Here is a 12,885-nt window from a genome sequence, read left to right as displayed (position 1 = left end):
ACCCACGTGGAAGGTGCTTCTTCCCTCCTCGGTTAAACTCTGGAAACTTCCTCAAAGATACACCCAGAGAATCGTCTCCTAGGTGATTCCAAGTCTAGGAAAGGTTGGCAAAGAAGATTAACTAACACATAGAGAAATGCAGCTTTTTAGATTTGAATTCTAAATATTAAATGGTCTTCAATAAAAATGTAAATGGGAGAAAAAGGAGACGCTCTGAGGAGTTCTTAAGGAAAGGTGCTGTATTTGTTAATGTAGGTGTTGGTGTGGAGTTCTCGAGGATTTATTTGAAATGTGGCTGTTCCAAATGACTCAGATCCTTGATGCATTGTGGAAGCGGTGTGCTCCCTCTGCCTCTAGTACGCCCAGAAGCACCTTCATCTGCTGGCTGCCTGTGCGGAGTCTGACTGATTACTCACTGTATATCATCAACTGAGATATGAATTCCAGTTTCATTCAGCTACCAACTTTTAATTGGATCCCATTGCCAGATTGGTCTCCTGTTCCAGACTGCTTCCTCTTGGCTATGCTGTTACTATGGCTACTTGGTTCCTTCTGCTTAATGCCTGCAGTAGTTGATGACACCAGCATCTACCCAGGCATGAAGCCAGACAGGTACTGCAAAACACTGTCATCTTGCATCCTCTCTCTTCTTATTGCCCATCTGGAATAGGATCAAATCAAGATGGTAAGGCTCCTAATTTCTCCATACCTCTTCTATTTTCATAACTTTTGCCAAGTGGTAGAAGTATAGGACCTTGGGAACCTGTAGAAAACATCCTTCTCTTCCCTTCTTGCCTCTCACCCCAAGCCCAGCACATTCTTTTAGGTATGGCATATACAGTACACAAACATATGGTGTATACTTTACATAAATGAGCCAAAGAAATCTCTTCCTTATTTAATGAAAAAGTCTTCCTTTGATTTCTTAGGTTAGTATGGTGTGATTTTTTTTTTTCTTCAAATGTATTCCTTTTTTTCTGGAGCTTGAGAAAATTAATCGTTTTAGAGAGAGGATGTTCTTTGTTCTGTATGTCACTGCTATGTTTCTTGTATTAATTGATGACCTTTAGGCCTTCTGGGCAATGTTCAGTGAGCTTTTAATGTTTAACGCATATGTTTTTAATGAAGAATTAAAAAAAAAAAGCAAGATTATAAAAAGCTGTGGAGTTCATCTATTGACCGTGAAATTTAAAATTTGTCACCTGCCCTGGGAAGAGATCTGGTCTTACAACCAAACTGTTTGGGAGGGTGATGACTATTATCCATTCAGATTCAAAAATGATGTGTTGTCGTGCTTCTCTGCATGTGGTGAGTTCACAGCCTGTGACCTAACTGGATGCCATTTAGCTCACGCTACCATTTTTGTTCTACAGAGTAAGCTAAGGTTAAGAGGCCTTCAGCGTATTCCTTTCTTGTAGCTACAGAAGTGGGACTCACTGTTAGTACAAATAAAAACAAAAATAAAGCAAGAGAGTTTTGTAGTCCTTAGGAGTAGATTCTGACAATAAAGACTTTGCATTTACTCTGCTCCTTGTGCCTGGGGTTTTAATTTAACACATCAATGAAAAGACAGCATTTAAGAAGGGACGAAACACCCAGCAGGACTTACTTTTATTAGTGCAATTTGTAAGAAATTACTGCATTTAATGAGAAAATCGTTAAGCATGAAAAAATGGGCTGTGATGGAACTTGTGGAGCTTAGATGGTGAGATTTTAATTGAGTTTTTTGTTTTTTTTTTTTTTTACTTATTAGAAAGAGATGGTGATAATGATGATGTTAATAATAATAATGATAATAATAACACAGTAATCCAGGCTGCACCTCTTCCGCTGCGGTGGTCAGCACTTTGTGTTCTTGGTTCAGTGTCCCCTGGTACCCAGCATGTGTAGTCTGATATCTGAGATGTGGTCCTTATGGATCATTTGGCTTTTTGCTCTCTCTATGAGGGAGCCACACCACTTGTGCTAGCTAAAGGACTATGAGGCAGAGTTCAGTAGAACAGTTCCTAAGGGGCAAAGGACAAAAGAAGCAAAGGGCAAGCTCCGCCTACTTCACTGCTGCCTGAACAGGCACTTTCAAAGGCCATTTTCAGGCTCATAAAGTTTATGCTTCTTTGTAGTTCTGTGTTTGTTGATTTTCTTTTTCCCCATAAGCATATTCACTAGAGACTGTAAAAACTGAAGCAAGGAGCACAGACATCCAAGGAAAACTTCTTGGTATCTTAGGTTAAGGAACAAATCAGCCTGTCTTTTGTCATTTAGAAAAACTATTTAAAATACCTTCTTTTCGTTCTTAGCTATCCACTTTTACCCCTGTGAGGGCATGGGTCCTCTGGGAAGTTACTCAGTTTGCCTTCTGTGCATCTCTACACTCATGTGGTGGTGTGGTGTTTAGCTGTGGCTGTGTCTCCCCATGTTAAATCTGAAGAGAGAAGGAAATATATACCACTTTGCTAAAGATGCTACAATTAGTGAAACTAATGGCTTTTATACGGCTCTGTTTTTGTAGAGTAGAACTTAAAAAAAATCTAGGAAAAGCTTCGGATATGCTAGTAAGCCTTTTCAGTCACTTAATTGGGTTTGTTGTATCCCCCCTCATTAGCGAGGAAAGAAAATGCTGCGAATGCTGTCTTTCTTTATTATTTATATTAAATAATGTTCAGAAACACCCAGTTCAAAAGTGAGGGATCTTTTTTGCAAACTCATGATAAGGTACATACCAGGCTGCCCTCACTCCATCCCCAGTGTGTACTGAATGGTCAGGGGACAGGAGGCCAAGGTGGCCCCTCCCATTTGCCTTTCCCATTCTCTCAGGTCTACAGACTTCTGCAGGTTTCAGTCAAGGGAAATTCTAGCAGGAAATTGGTAGGAGGGCTAGAAGAGGGAAAGGAAAAAGGTGCCAAGGACTTCTTGCTGCTTGCCGATTACTAGCTGCCTTATAGAACATTCTCAGCTGGCTTCCTAGCTTTCCATCACGAGAGTAAGGACGTGTTACATTTCCTGTGGTAAGTATTTAAAGTGACTTCTTTCCTTCTGGCTGATAAACTCACAAGCTCGACCCACAGCAGCCAATTCATATCGTAGACCAGCGGTTCTCAACCTTCCTAATGCTGCTGCCCTTCAACAGCTCTTCGTGTTGTGGTGACCCCAGCCATAAAGTGATTTCATTGCCACTTCATAACTGTAATTTTGCTACTGTTACAAATCGTGATGTAATTATCTGTTTTCTGAATGACTGTGAAAGAGTCATTCAACCTCCAAAGGGGTTGTGCCCCACAGGCTGAGAACTGCTGTCCTTAAGAGCCACCAAAGGGGAGTCATTTTGTGATCCGGCTCAATTTAGATGTTTGTGAATCTACACCACAAGTTCCTTTTTATTCTCCAGCACATATTCTTTCCAACTTTGTGGTTTGGAGTAGGGCTTGTCATTTACATGTGGGTTTAATTGGTGACAGACTCTTCGCCTACAGTTTTATTTGCTGATGAACATTACTCTTTTTTATTCTGTTAAAAACGAGTGGCCTAACCTGTTTATTTGATTTAAACGCATACATTTTATTGCTGGCTTGTAATTTTTTTAAATAAAGATACTGTTGTCATTAGGAAAATAAATCTGTTCTTATTATTTAAAAATGACGTAAGCACTGATACCTGCAAAACGAGCAATAAGTAAACTTCCCATGAGGCATTGGAGCAATGAGGAGAATTCAACTGGGGGACATCCTGAATGATGCTTGCGTTCAATAAAGTCATTCAGGATGCCATCAGCATTCGTTCTGTGTGGCTTGAGACAGTTGACAGAGCTCATTGCTTTTTTGTTTCTGTCAGATAAGAAGAAAAGCCCATAGTTAGCTTCTTTCCTTTGAGTGAGAACATCTTTGTAGGTCAGAGGTAGTGAGTAATGGGCAGGCCAGGTCATGGCTCCTGATGGCTCCCCCCTTGTTACCATGGTCTGTCTTGTAGGACATGGGGTGCTGTCACATGTTTTCTGCAGAGGAAGGCATGTATTTCAGATAAAACAAGAAAAGTCTTCTGACGGAACACTCCTGAGTCTGGGCATCCTCTGAATGTGACATGAATGCATGGCTCCTTTCACATATGAACAAGATCTAGATTGCTCTGTTAAGCCCATGTACAGCCTGAATCTAGAATAGATATTTTTGAAGCCTCCTTAAGATAAATGAAGGCCCCTTGTCTGCTGTAGTATCCTAAAATGGATGTTTCTTCCAGTGGCCATTTGTTATATTTGCTACTAGTAAGTATTACTGAGTGACTGGCTAATCTGAAGAACATTCTGGTGCGTTATTGCGTCTGTGACTTCCTGGCAGGCTGTCTCTTCCCTTAGCCCGGTAATTGCTATAGAAGCAGAGAAAAGCATCTGGTGAGCAGCATTTCCTTCAGACATACAGGGAGCCAATGTACAAACCAGCTAGGAAGGAGTATCGTTTTTCTCCCAGTCATTTTTTACAGATTACTTTTATTAAGGATGGCTAGGAAGTGGGCCATGCCCCAAGTGTTGGAAGGGAAGTCTCCTGTCCACATACTGCAGCCTACATAATTAGTATGTAAAGTGTTATCTGCCACAGCTATGCCCTGATATTAAATGGTTCATTATGGTCAGTGAACCACAAAATTGTCTGGGTAAAGGGGCAGAATTGAGAATCAGGGGCCAGAAGCATTGGCCATATGACTGACTGCTTCTAGAAGGACAAAATCCAGCTCTTTGTAGTCATTGGATTTGTTGGAAGGTTGCTCTGTTTATCTGCTGAGTTTCTCAACCTTGTGGGGGAAAGGACTAGGCAGTGTGACAGGCATTTCTACAAGACTAAGTCTGAACAGGTTCTCGGGTCCTGAGAACTTCATTCTCAAATTGAAGTGGGATGTCAAGATGCCTTCTCCTTGTGTACTTTCTTTACCATACCACCATTGCACATGGATAGTTGGCTATGATAGTTACCTATTTTATTTGAGTATTTTCAAATATTTGGGTATTTTCTCTGTAAGCTGGTCTATGTCTCGTCGCTCTTTTGTGTGTGTGTGTGTGAGTGTGTGCGCATATGAGTGTGTTCTTTCATTTTTCAGGATAAAACAGATAAGGAAACTGATTTTTGTGAAACAGTTCAGTACCTCTTACTTAATAGGTTCCTGAGCTAGATGGTGATGATGATGATGGTGATGATGGTGATGATGATATGTGTATGTGTGTTGTTATGGGGAGACACCCTGTGGCGCTCAGGTAGAGGGCAATGTATACGAATTTCTCTTCTCATATCATATGGATTCAGGGGACTGAGCTCAGATCAGGCTTGGTGGCAAGTGCCCTTACCCACTGAGCCATCTCATGTCCCTTTTTGTAAAAGTTTGGACACATTATCTCTTCTGTTACCATCCGTGCTCCAAGTCCTGGCTTGTGTATTCCTTCTGACTCTTTCTTTCTGGCTTCCTGCAGCTCTCATTCCTCTGTCCATCTTTAAATATTATCATTCCTAAGTCCTTAGCCTTGAATTCCTTCTTCTATTCTTTCTCAGGAGTCAAATTCCACCCTCCTCACATGTACATACTCTCTTTTAACTTCCTCTTTCCAACATTTTTCTGTCTAATTCTTACTTCTTTTTCTTCCCTTACTCTTGTATAGTCATTCTGGCCACTTTCCCACCTCTGTTCTTTCTCACTCTGTGAGTGTGTGTGTGTGTGTGTGTGTGTGTAGGCCAAAGGTCAACTTTGGGTGCCTTCCTCTATCACTCTTCACCTTATTTTTTTGAGACTGTCTCTTACTGAGCCTGAAAGCTACCAGTTTAACTGTGTTAGACTAGCTAACCAGGATGCCCTGGAGATCCTCTTTTAGCAGGGGTGCAGGTGAGCTAAACTCATGTCGTGCTTATGTGGTAAACACTCTATATACTAAGCCATCTCCCTGGGCTCTTGTTGGAAGAAAGCCAACTTCTACTTTTCATTACTCAGTTAAGAGCCATGTTCATCGATAATGCATTCTATAATCCACCCCCCCAAAAAAAAAATTGAAAAAATTCAGCTCCATGAACTTTTTTTTTTCAGGTAAGTTAATATGGTTTCATAACAGTCATAGCCTCTGCATATTTATTATTATTTTTAAATTATTATTGTTTTAGTGTGTGTTTGATTACATTCCCCAGTAGACTATGCAGTCCTTAAAGGGAAGGGGCTTACCTTCAGCTTAATTGTCTTGTACACAGTAGTTACACAATAACTAGGTAATGAATTACTTGCTAAACGACAACACACAGAGGAACAGTTATGTTATAGCTTCCTAAGATTCTTCATTCTCATTTCAGAAGAAATGGAGGACTTGGAGTATTGGGGATTAGTGTCTTTGACCTCCAGATATATATAATGCTAAATATATATAATGCTAAGTGAGCTTCCTATCAAACTGTTTGCAACAGGATGCATTTATGAGCTGTATTAGAAATACCAGACCTTTGGTTACTTTGCCTTTGCAAGCTGGAAAGAGAAAATGCCTTTGTTTGCTTTGAGCTTCCTGTTGATGGTTTTCTCCTGCCTGATAATCAGGGTTGTATTATTTACCTTCTTAAAAAGACCATCGGAACATGCTGTCTCTCCTTTGAATTGTACTTTGGATATTAATTTACTGCTGGAGGACGCATTGGGGGAGATTTCTAAAATTGCACAGGGAAGTGTTTCTTTAATCCTCAAATTTGTCAAATGCTTTATAATAATGGAGATCATAATCTCCGGGTTGGTAGGAGAAATGGAATGGTTCTTGAGGATATTTTTTCCTTCCTGAGAAATTGCTATATGAGAAAATGCTTCATTCAGTTGTTTTTTTTTTTTTTTTTTTTTTTTTTTTAAATCCTTTCGACATGCTTTAAGGTCCTCAGGAAATGAGTAGATGGCACTGATTCAGGTCTTTTGTAAGACGCTGAACAATGTTCAGGTCTCTGCTTCACAGAGTTAGTGGCCCTGAGCCCTCACAGGTGACTCTGAAAAGCAGTTTGCTTTTTTAATATTGCACTCACACAGACATTTTAAATATAGTGTTCAAATGAGGCCATGATTTTGGAAATAGCAGTCTTAGAGAATCTTGGCCGTGCCACATAAACTGTCAGGCAGCAAGGCAGTACATCATTTTAGGATGAAGGAGAGTGTGCCTTAAGGCCGTGATATTCATGTTTCATTGGTTTCTTCTTCAGCTTAGGTCAGGGCATGTTTCTGTTTTCCTCTGCTTTCATACTGAAGAATTCCTTTTTTCTTTGTTTGTGAGGCAGCCACAAGTCTCAACCTGCCTTGCAGATGATAACATTATTAATGCCCTTCCGCTTTCCAAGTCATTTATACATTGCCTGCTAACAGCTATTGCTTGTTAAATATCCAGAGCTAGTGCAGTGCTGAGAAGCATGGGAAATATTCAGGTCCAGGAAGGGCATAGATACAGTAATGATTGCTCGTTCTAGTGATGAATGTGGACTGTACTTTCCTAATGTGATATGGGATTGGCAAAAGGTAGGTTGTCCCTAGCTCATTACTTTTCATTGCCTGGTATCGTTTGACAGTTACCCTAAGTCTCAGAGTTAGAGGAGGAACTGCAGGATTAATTTCCTGTGAATACATTAAGGAAGGTAGTTTTGAGTTGTTCAAACTGAAAGACAAAAACAAGAACAAGATTTAAAATGAAACAAACAAACAAAACATAAAACAAAACATCCTACTGCAACCTACAGAAAGAATACTTAGCTATAATTCTAAGCACTTTTGGAAATTAATTTTCTTTCTTGATAAATCCGGTAAGTAGAAGTATCACCAATTTCTTTTTTCAAAAGATTTATTGTTTTTAATTATGTGTAGGTATGTGTCTGTGTGGGAGTATGTGCGTGTGAGTGTGGCGTCCACAGCAGCCAGAAGAGGGCATCTGCCTCCTTGGATCTAGAGTTACAGACTGTTGTGAGGTGCCTTACTGTGGGTGCTGGAAACAGAACTCCTGGTTCTGGAAGAGCAGTGAGTGTGCTCTTAACTCTGAGCCACTCCTTTAGCCCCTTACCAAATTTCTTTCTCTCTTTCTTTTTCTGTTTTGGTTTTTGTTGTTGTCATTGTTTGTTTTTGAGACAGGGTTCCTTTGTGTAGCTCTGATTGTCCTGGAACTGTTTGTAGATAAGGCTGGCCTCAAACTCACAGAGATCTGCCTGCCTCTGCCTTCAGAGTTCTGGGATTAAAGGCGTGGATCATAATGCCTGGCACCAAAGTTTAACAGACTTTTGAGGTAGAATTTTTGCATCTTATTCTTCCCCAAAGAAACTTGGCTAGTATGCATCCGGATTCCCAAACTCTTGAACAAGAGTTTATTCATCCTTACAGTTATGCACAAAGAATTGTACTATGTTCTCACAAATGTTCCTCACACTTAAGAGAATAAATTTATTATCCTGTATTCTAGCAAGTCGCCAGTTAATAAGTCACATTGAACAGTTTTTGGATACCAATGAAACACTGTATTTCATGAAGAGTATGGACTGCATCAAAGCTTTCCGGGAAGAAGCCATTCAGGTAATTATGCTCACCCATCCTCTGCTCCAACAGCTGCCATAGGGCAGAGTCAAGCAGCACCCCACAAACAAGCCTAGGTTTTGGAAAGCATCATTCTCACTGAGAATAGTATAGTACATCCAGGAAAGTGGAAATGTCTACACTCATGGCAACTGTAATTATCATCTCTCAGGAAGAACAAAGGTAGTTGTGGCTGGGGGAAGGGGTTCCTCCCTCAGAGTCAGCTTTTTATAACAACAGTGTACAGGCTTCATGCTCCCACTTAGAGAATTGAGGAAAGTCCCATGGTAACCTCTGGTAGCCCTGTCATTATAGAAGATAAGCCAACTCTTTTAGGGAAATTGATGGGACATATATATTAGTGTGATTGTTGAGAAGGATTTTACAATGACAGCAGTAGGTATATGAATGCCAGAAGAAATAAAGAACCCTACAAACAACAAGAATTCTGCAATGTTCTAAGTGGCTTTTCTTTGTTTTGTTAGGAACTTTTAGAAAATGCTTATAAACTTCTTCTAGATTATTTACTGGCTTTATTTCTCTAAGCTAAAAGTGAGCCAGTTTGAAATGGAAGGTGTATTTTTAAAGTTGGCACAGTTGGAGAGTATGTTTTGTGTGGGTGCTGATTAAATATTTGCTGATGAACAAACTAATACTTGAATAATTTAGGTGCTTACAAAGAATGACAAGAAAATGAGAAAATGGTTAAAGTTAAAATAAAAGACTCAGAAGTAGATGATCCAAATACCCTACAGATTAAAAACAAAACAAAACCAAAAAAAAAAAAAAAACAAAAAACAAAAACCCAACATTCTGGAAAAGTAGAATTAAGAAAAGGCTAAGCGTGGCTCAGATGAGTACATGTTGGCACCACAGATCCAGCAAGGGCTTGGATGGGAAAACAGAAGGAAGGCTACGGCTGGCTGTCTCAGCAGCCTTGTGTGGACGAAGCCCCATGTTCCATCCGCCTCAGTACCACCAAGATGAAAGCAAGATGGAAGAGGAGCAAAAGGGTCTGGAGACAAATCGGTCCATTTTAATGTAGACCTGGTAAAAAGTGAAATTAGTTTTTTAAAAGAACATGAAATTCATCTAAAGATACAAAATACCAAGTGATTCTTTGCTCCTTAAAATCTTCTCAAATTTTCTGATGCATAATGACATTTCTTTTTCCTTTCCTTCCACTCTCACTAGTCTCCTGTCTGTTGACAGGTCTCAGTAATCCACACTCACAATACAGCTGAGGCCTGCCTTGAACTCCTTATTCCCTTGCCTCCAATTCCCCAGTGCTAGGATTATAGGCATGTGCCAAGGAGCCAAGATGAGTATGTTTATATATGTGTGCGTACATATATTTATATTAGATATAACATACTGAAATACTTATAATTGAAATAATGAGTGAATTTTACTTTAAAATTACTGCAGATACTGTGAGAAATAGGAGTGTAGACATAACAAGCCTGGCTGAGTTACTGCTGGGGTGACGTAGCTCAGCGGTAGAGCACTCAGCCGGCATGCATGAAAGCCTGTGGTCAGTCTCTGAGAATCACAAAAAGAAGCAAAGATTGTATATATTGGCAATTCCTGAAGTCAGGTGATCAGTTGGATTGCTGCGGGAACAATCAATCAGTGAACTATTGTCTTGTTTGAAATTGTCTGTGCTGAAAGTTAAAAATGAAGTTCGAAGCTGCCCAAATCTACGTGGCTCTGAGCAGCTCCGTGCCTTCTGTGGATAGACGGCTTTCTGGTTCACAAAGAGCAGAGCCGCCTGAGCTGCTGGTTCCCCGTTCCCAAAGCACCTCTTATTTCTGATGGACTCAGGTGCAGTGCATTGGGTGAAGGTGCGCTCAGCTCCGTGCTTGCTGACCTGCCTCTTGTGCTCTTGTCCACTCCAGTTCGCAGAAGAGCAGCGCTTCAACAGTTTCCTGGAAGCCCTTCGAGAGAAAGTGGAAATTAAACAATTAAATCATTTCTGGGAAATTGTTGTTCAGGGTAAGGTGATGCTGTTTTCTTCAAATATTTATGCTACTTAAAATGTATATGAAACTTTCCTTTTAAGAAATAGGTTTTTTTTTTTCATTTTCATGTGTGTGGTGTACATGTATGTACATCTGCGTGTTTGCATGTGTGAGGTATGTATGTGTGTATGCTAGCGTATGTGTGTGTACTTGTGTGTGTGTGTCCGCTTGCGTGTGTGTGCATGTACACGGGCGCACAGTTGATGTTGGGAAGCGTCTCCATTGTTCTTCACCTTACTTTTTAGATGGAGTTACTTTGATCAGCAAAGATGAAGGCCCTGGAAGCTCTGTCACCGCCGAGGAAGCCACAAAGGTACTGCAAGCTAATCCCCTCTGTCTCTCTAGAGGAGTTAGCCCACCAGGAAGCTGCCAGCACGGTGCACCCATTCCATACTGGTCATGTCAGCTGCAGCCTTCTCAGACGAGACACTCGGCCTGTTCTTGTTCCTCTGGTTATGTTTCCGGAGTCCACCTGCAGCCCCAGCTTCTGTAACTGCAGAGCTGTTGAACTCTGCAGTGTACTTCCTGCTTAGCCTAGATCCTAACAAAGACCGTGAAGTCCCCATCTCCCAACTCTCTCCCCACCTCAAGTTTTTAAAATGACATTTAAATTGTGTGTGTGTGTGTGTGTGTGTGTGTGTGTGTGTGTGTGTGTGTTGGGGTGGGCTGCATGCAGTGGTGCATGGCTGTACCTGTGTGGCTGTCTGATACAACTTCAGGAATTGCTTCTCTCCTACCAGCATGTGGGTTCCAGGGGCTGAACTCAGGTTGTCAGAGGTGGTGGCAAACACACTCACCCACAGAGCCATCCAACGCACCCCCTCCCCACCTCTTTTAAAGTACTGGTTAAACAGCCAGGGCTGGTGACTATGGCTCCACAGTGGAGTAGCTGGCTAGAAAGTATCTACAGGATACTGAGTTTCTTCCCCTGCACTAAAAAAAAAAAAAAAAAGAAGAAGAAGAAGAAGAAAAGATAGGGACTACTCCAAAGATTCTGCTGGTTTGAGACAGGTCTCGGGAATGGTTTGTTTGAGGTTTTACAGCTGTTCGTGTGAATACAGTGTGGAGCTGGCAGAGAAACCCTCCTAGTCCAACACCGGGAACAGCTGGGCGTTTTCAGCAGAAGACCCCATGTATACAGAACCATGAGCTTTTGATTGGCACATTGATGAGGCTGAGGCCTCCGTGTTTGATGTATTGAATATTAAATCTGACTCAGCTGTCAGTCAAATATATATAGCTATTTAGTTGGGTAATTCTTCTTTGTACCTCAAGGTTGTAATGAAATTTTTATGAAATTAAATTGAGTAACTCAGAGTACATAGTTTATATATTCTGCTCCAGCTGCAGACACTGGCTGACCCAGTCCCACTAGCACAGTACCTGGCAGCTGGCAGTGGGCTAAAGCTGCTGCCTGGTAGTCACTTGGCTTGGGTAATGACAGTAGTCTGACCTCTAGAAGCTCAAAGTTCTGGGAACATTAGGGCTGTGATGGAGACTCAGAAATAACCACAAGTGGAAAGGAGAGCCAGAACAGCTAGTAAGGAATGGCAGGGACAAGACTGGGAATGTTCATTACTCGTCCAACTTCAGGCCAAATGGAAAATGCCATGAATTTTCAACTCAGAAAAGGCATCATATAGGAACCAAAGTATTATTTGGGAGAGAAGATAGCCAGCAACAATCAAGAATTCTAACTAATTATTTTAATTTGCAAAGTTTTTTTTTTTTTTTTCTGAGTTGTTTTATTTGCCATGTTTGGTTTCTTTTTTTCTAGACAGGGTTTCTCTGTGTAGCCTTGGCTGTCCTGGACTAACTTTGTAGATCAGGCTGGCCTCAAACTCACAGCGATTCACCTGCCCCTGCCTCCCAGAGTGTTGTGATCACAGGTGTGCCCCACCATGCCTGGATTGATTTATTTACTTATTTATTTTTAGACAGGATCTATAGCCTAGGCTGGCCTTGATCTCCCTGTATGTAGTTGAGGAAGACCTTGAACCTGAAAACAAAATGTGTGTGTATGTGTGTGTATACCTGTTGAAGTGTGTGTTCATATCACTCACGCTATGACATGGCTATGGCGGTCAGAGGACAACCTTAGGTGTCTATCTTGTGTGGCCTCTGCTTTCTCCACTGAACCATTTCCTGAGTTTGGTTTTGATTTCTGATCTCGTTGCCCCCATCTCCCAACTGCTGAAATGATAGGTGTACCTCACCACACCGACACCTGCAGTGCTGGGAATTGAGCTCAGGGCCTCGAACTTGCTGAGAACGCACACCACCAGCTGAGCTGTGCCCCACCCACCCCACCCCCATTGCATAAGTT

The 12,885-nt window shown here is 41.3% G+C and overlaps 1 protein-coding gene across 1 annotated transcript in view; it reads left to right on the top strand.

Moving 5' to 3' along the window:
• The window catches only part of Xrcc5 (X-ray repair cross complementing 5), an 86,678-nt gene that overhangs the window by 65,308 nt on the left and 8,485 nt on the right, over nt 1-12,885 (top strand). The window contains exons 17-19 of the mRNA XM_055616896.1: nt 8,429-8,538; nt 10,437-10,533; nt 10,805-10,872. Of these exons, the coding sequence (XP_055472871.1) occupies nt 8,429-8,538; nt 10,437-10,533; nt 10,805-10,872 (275 nt within the window). The remainder of the gene's footprint in view (nt 1-8,428; nt 8,539-10,436; nt 10,534-10,804; nt 10,873-12,885) is intronic.

The sequence above is a fragment of the Psammomys obesus genome, unplaced genomic scaffold (assembly GCF_907164565.1).
Source record: "Psammomys obesus unplaced genomic scaffold, mPsaObe1.curated_primary_1811, whole genome shotgun sequence".
Taxonomy (NCBI): domain Eukaryota; kingdom Metazoa; phylum Chordata; class Mammalia; order Rodentia; family Muridae; genus Psammomys; species Psammomys obesus.
This window is presented reverse-complemented; position numbering and strand designations above follow the sequence as displayed.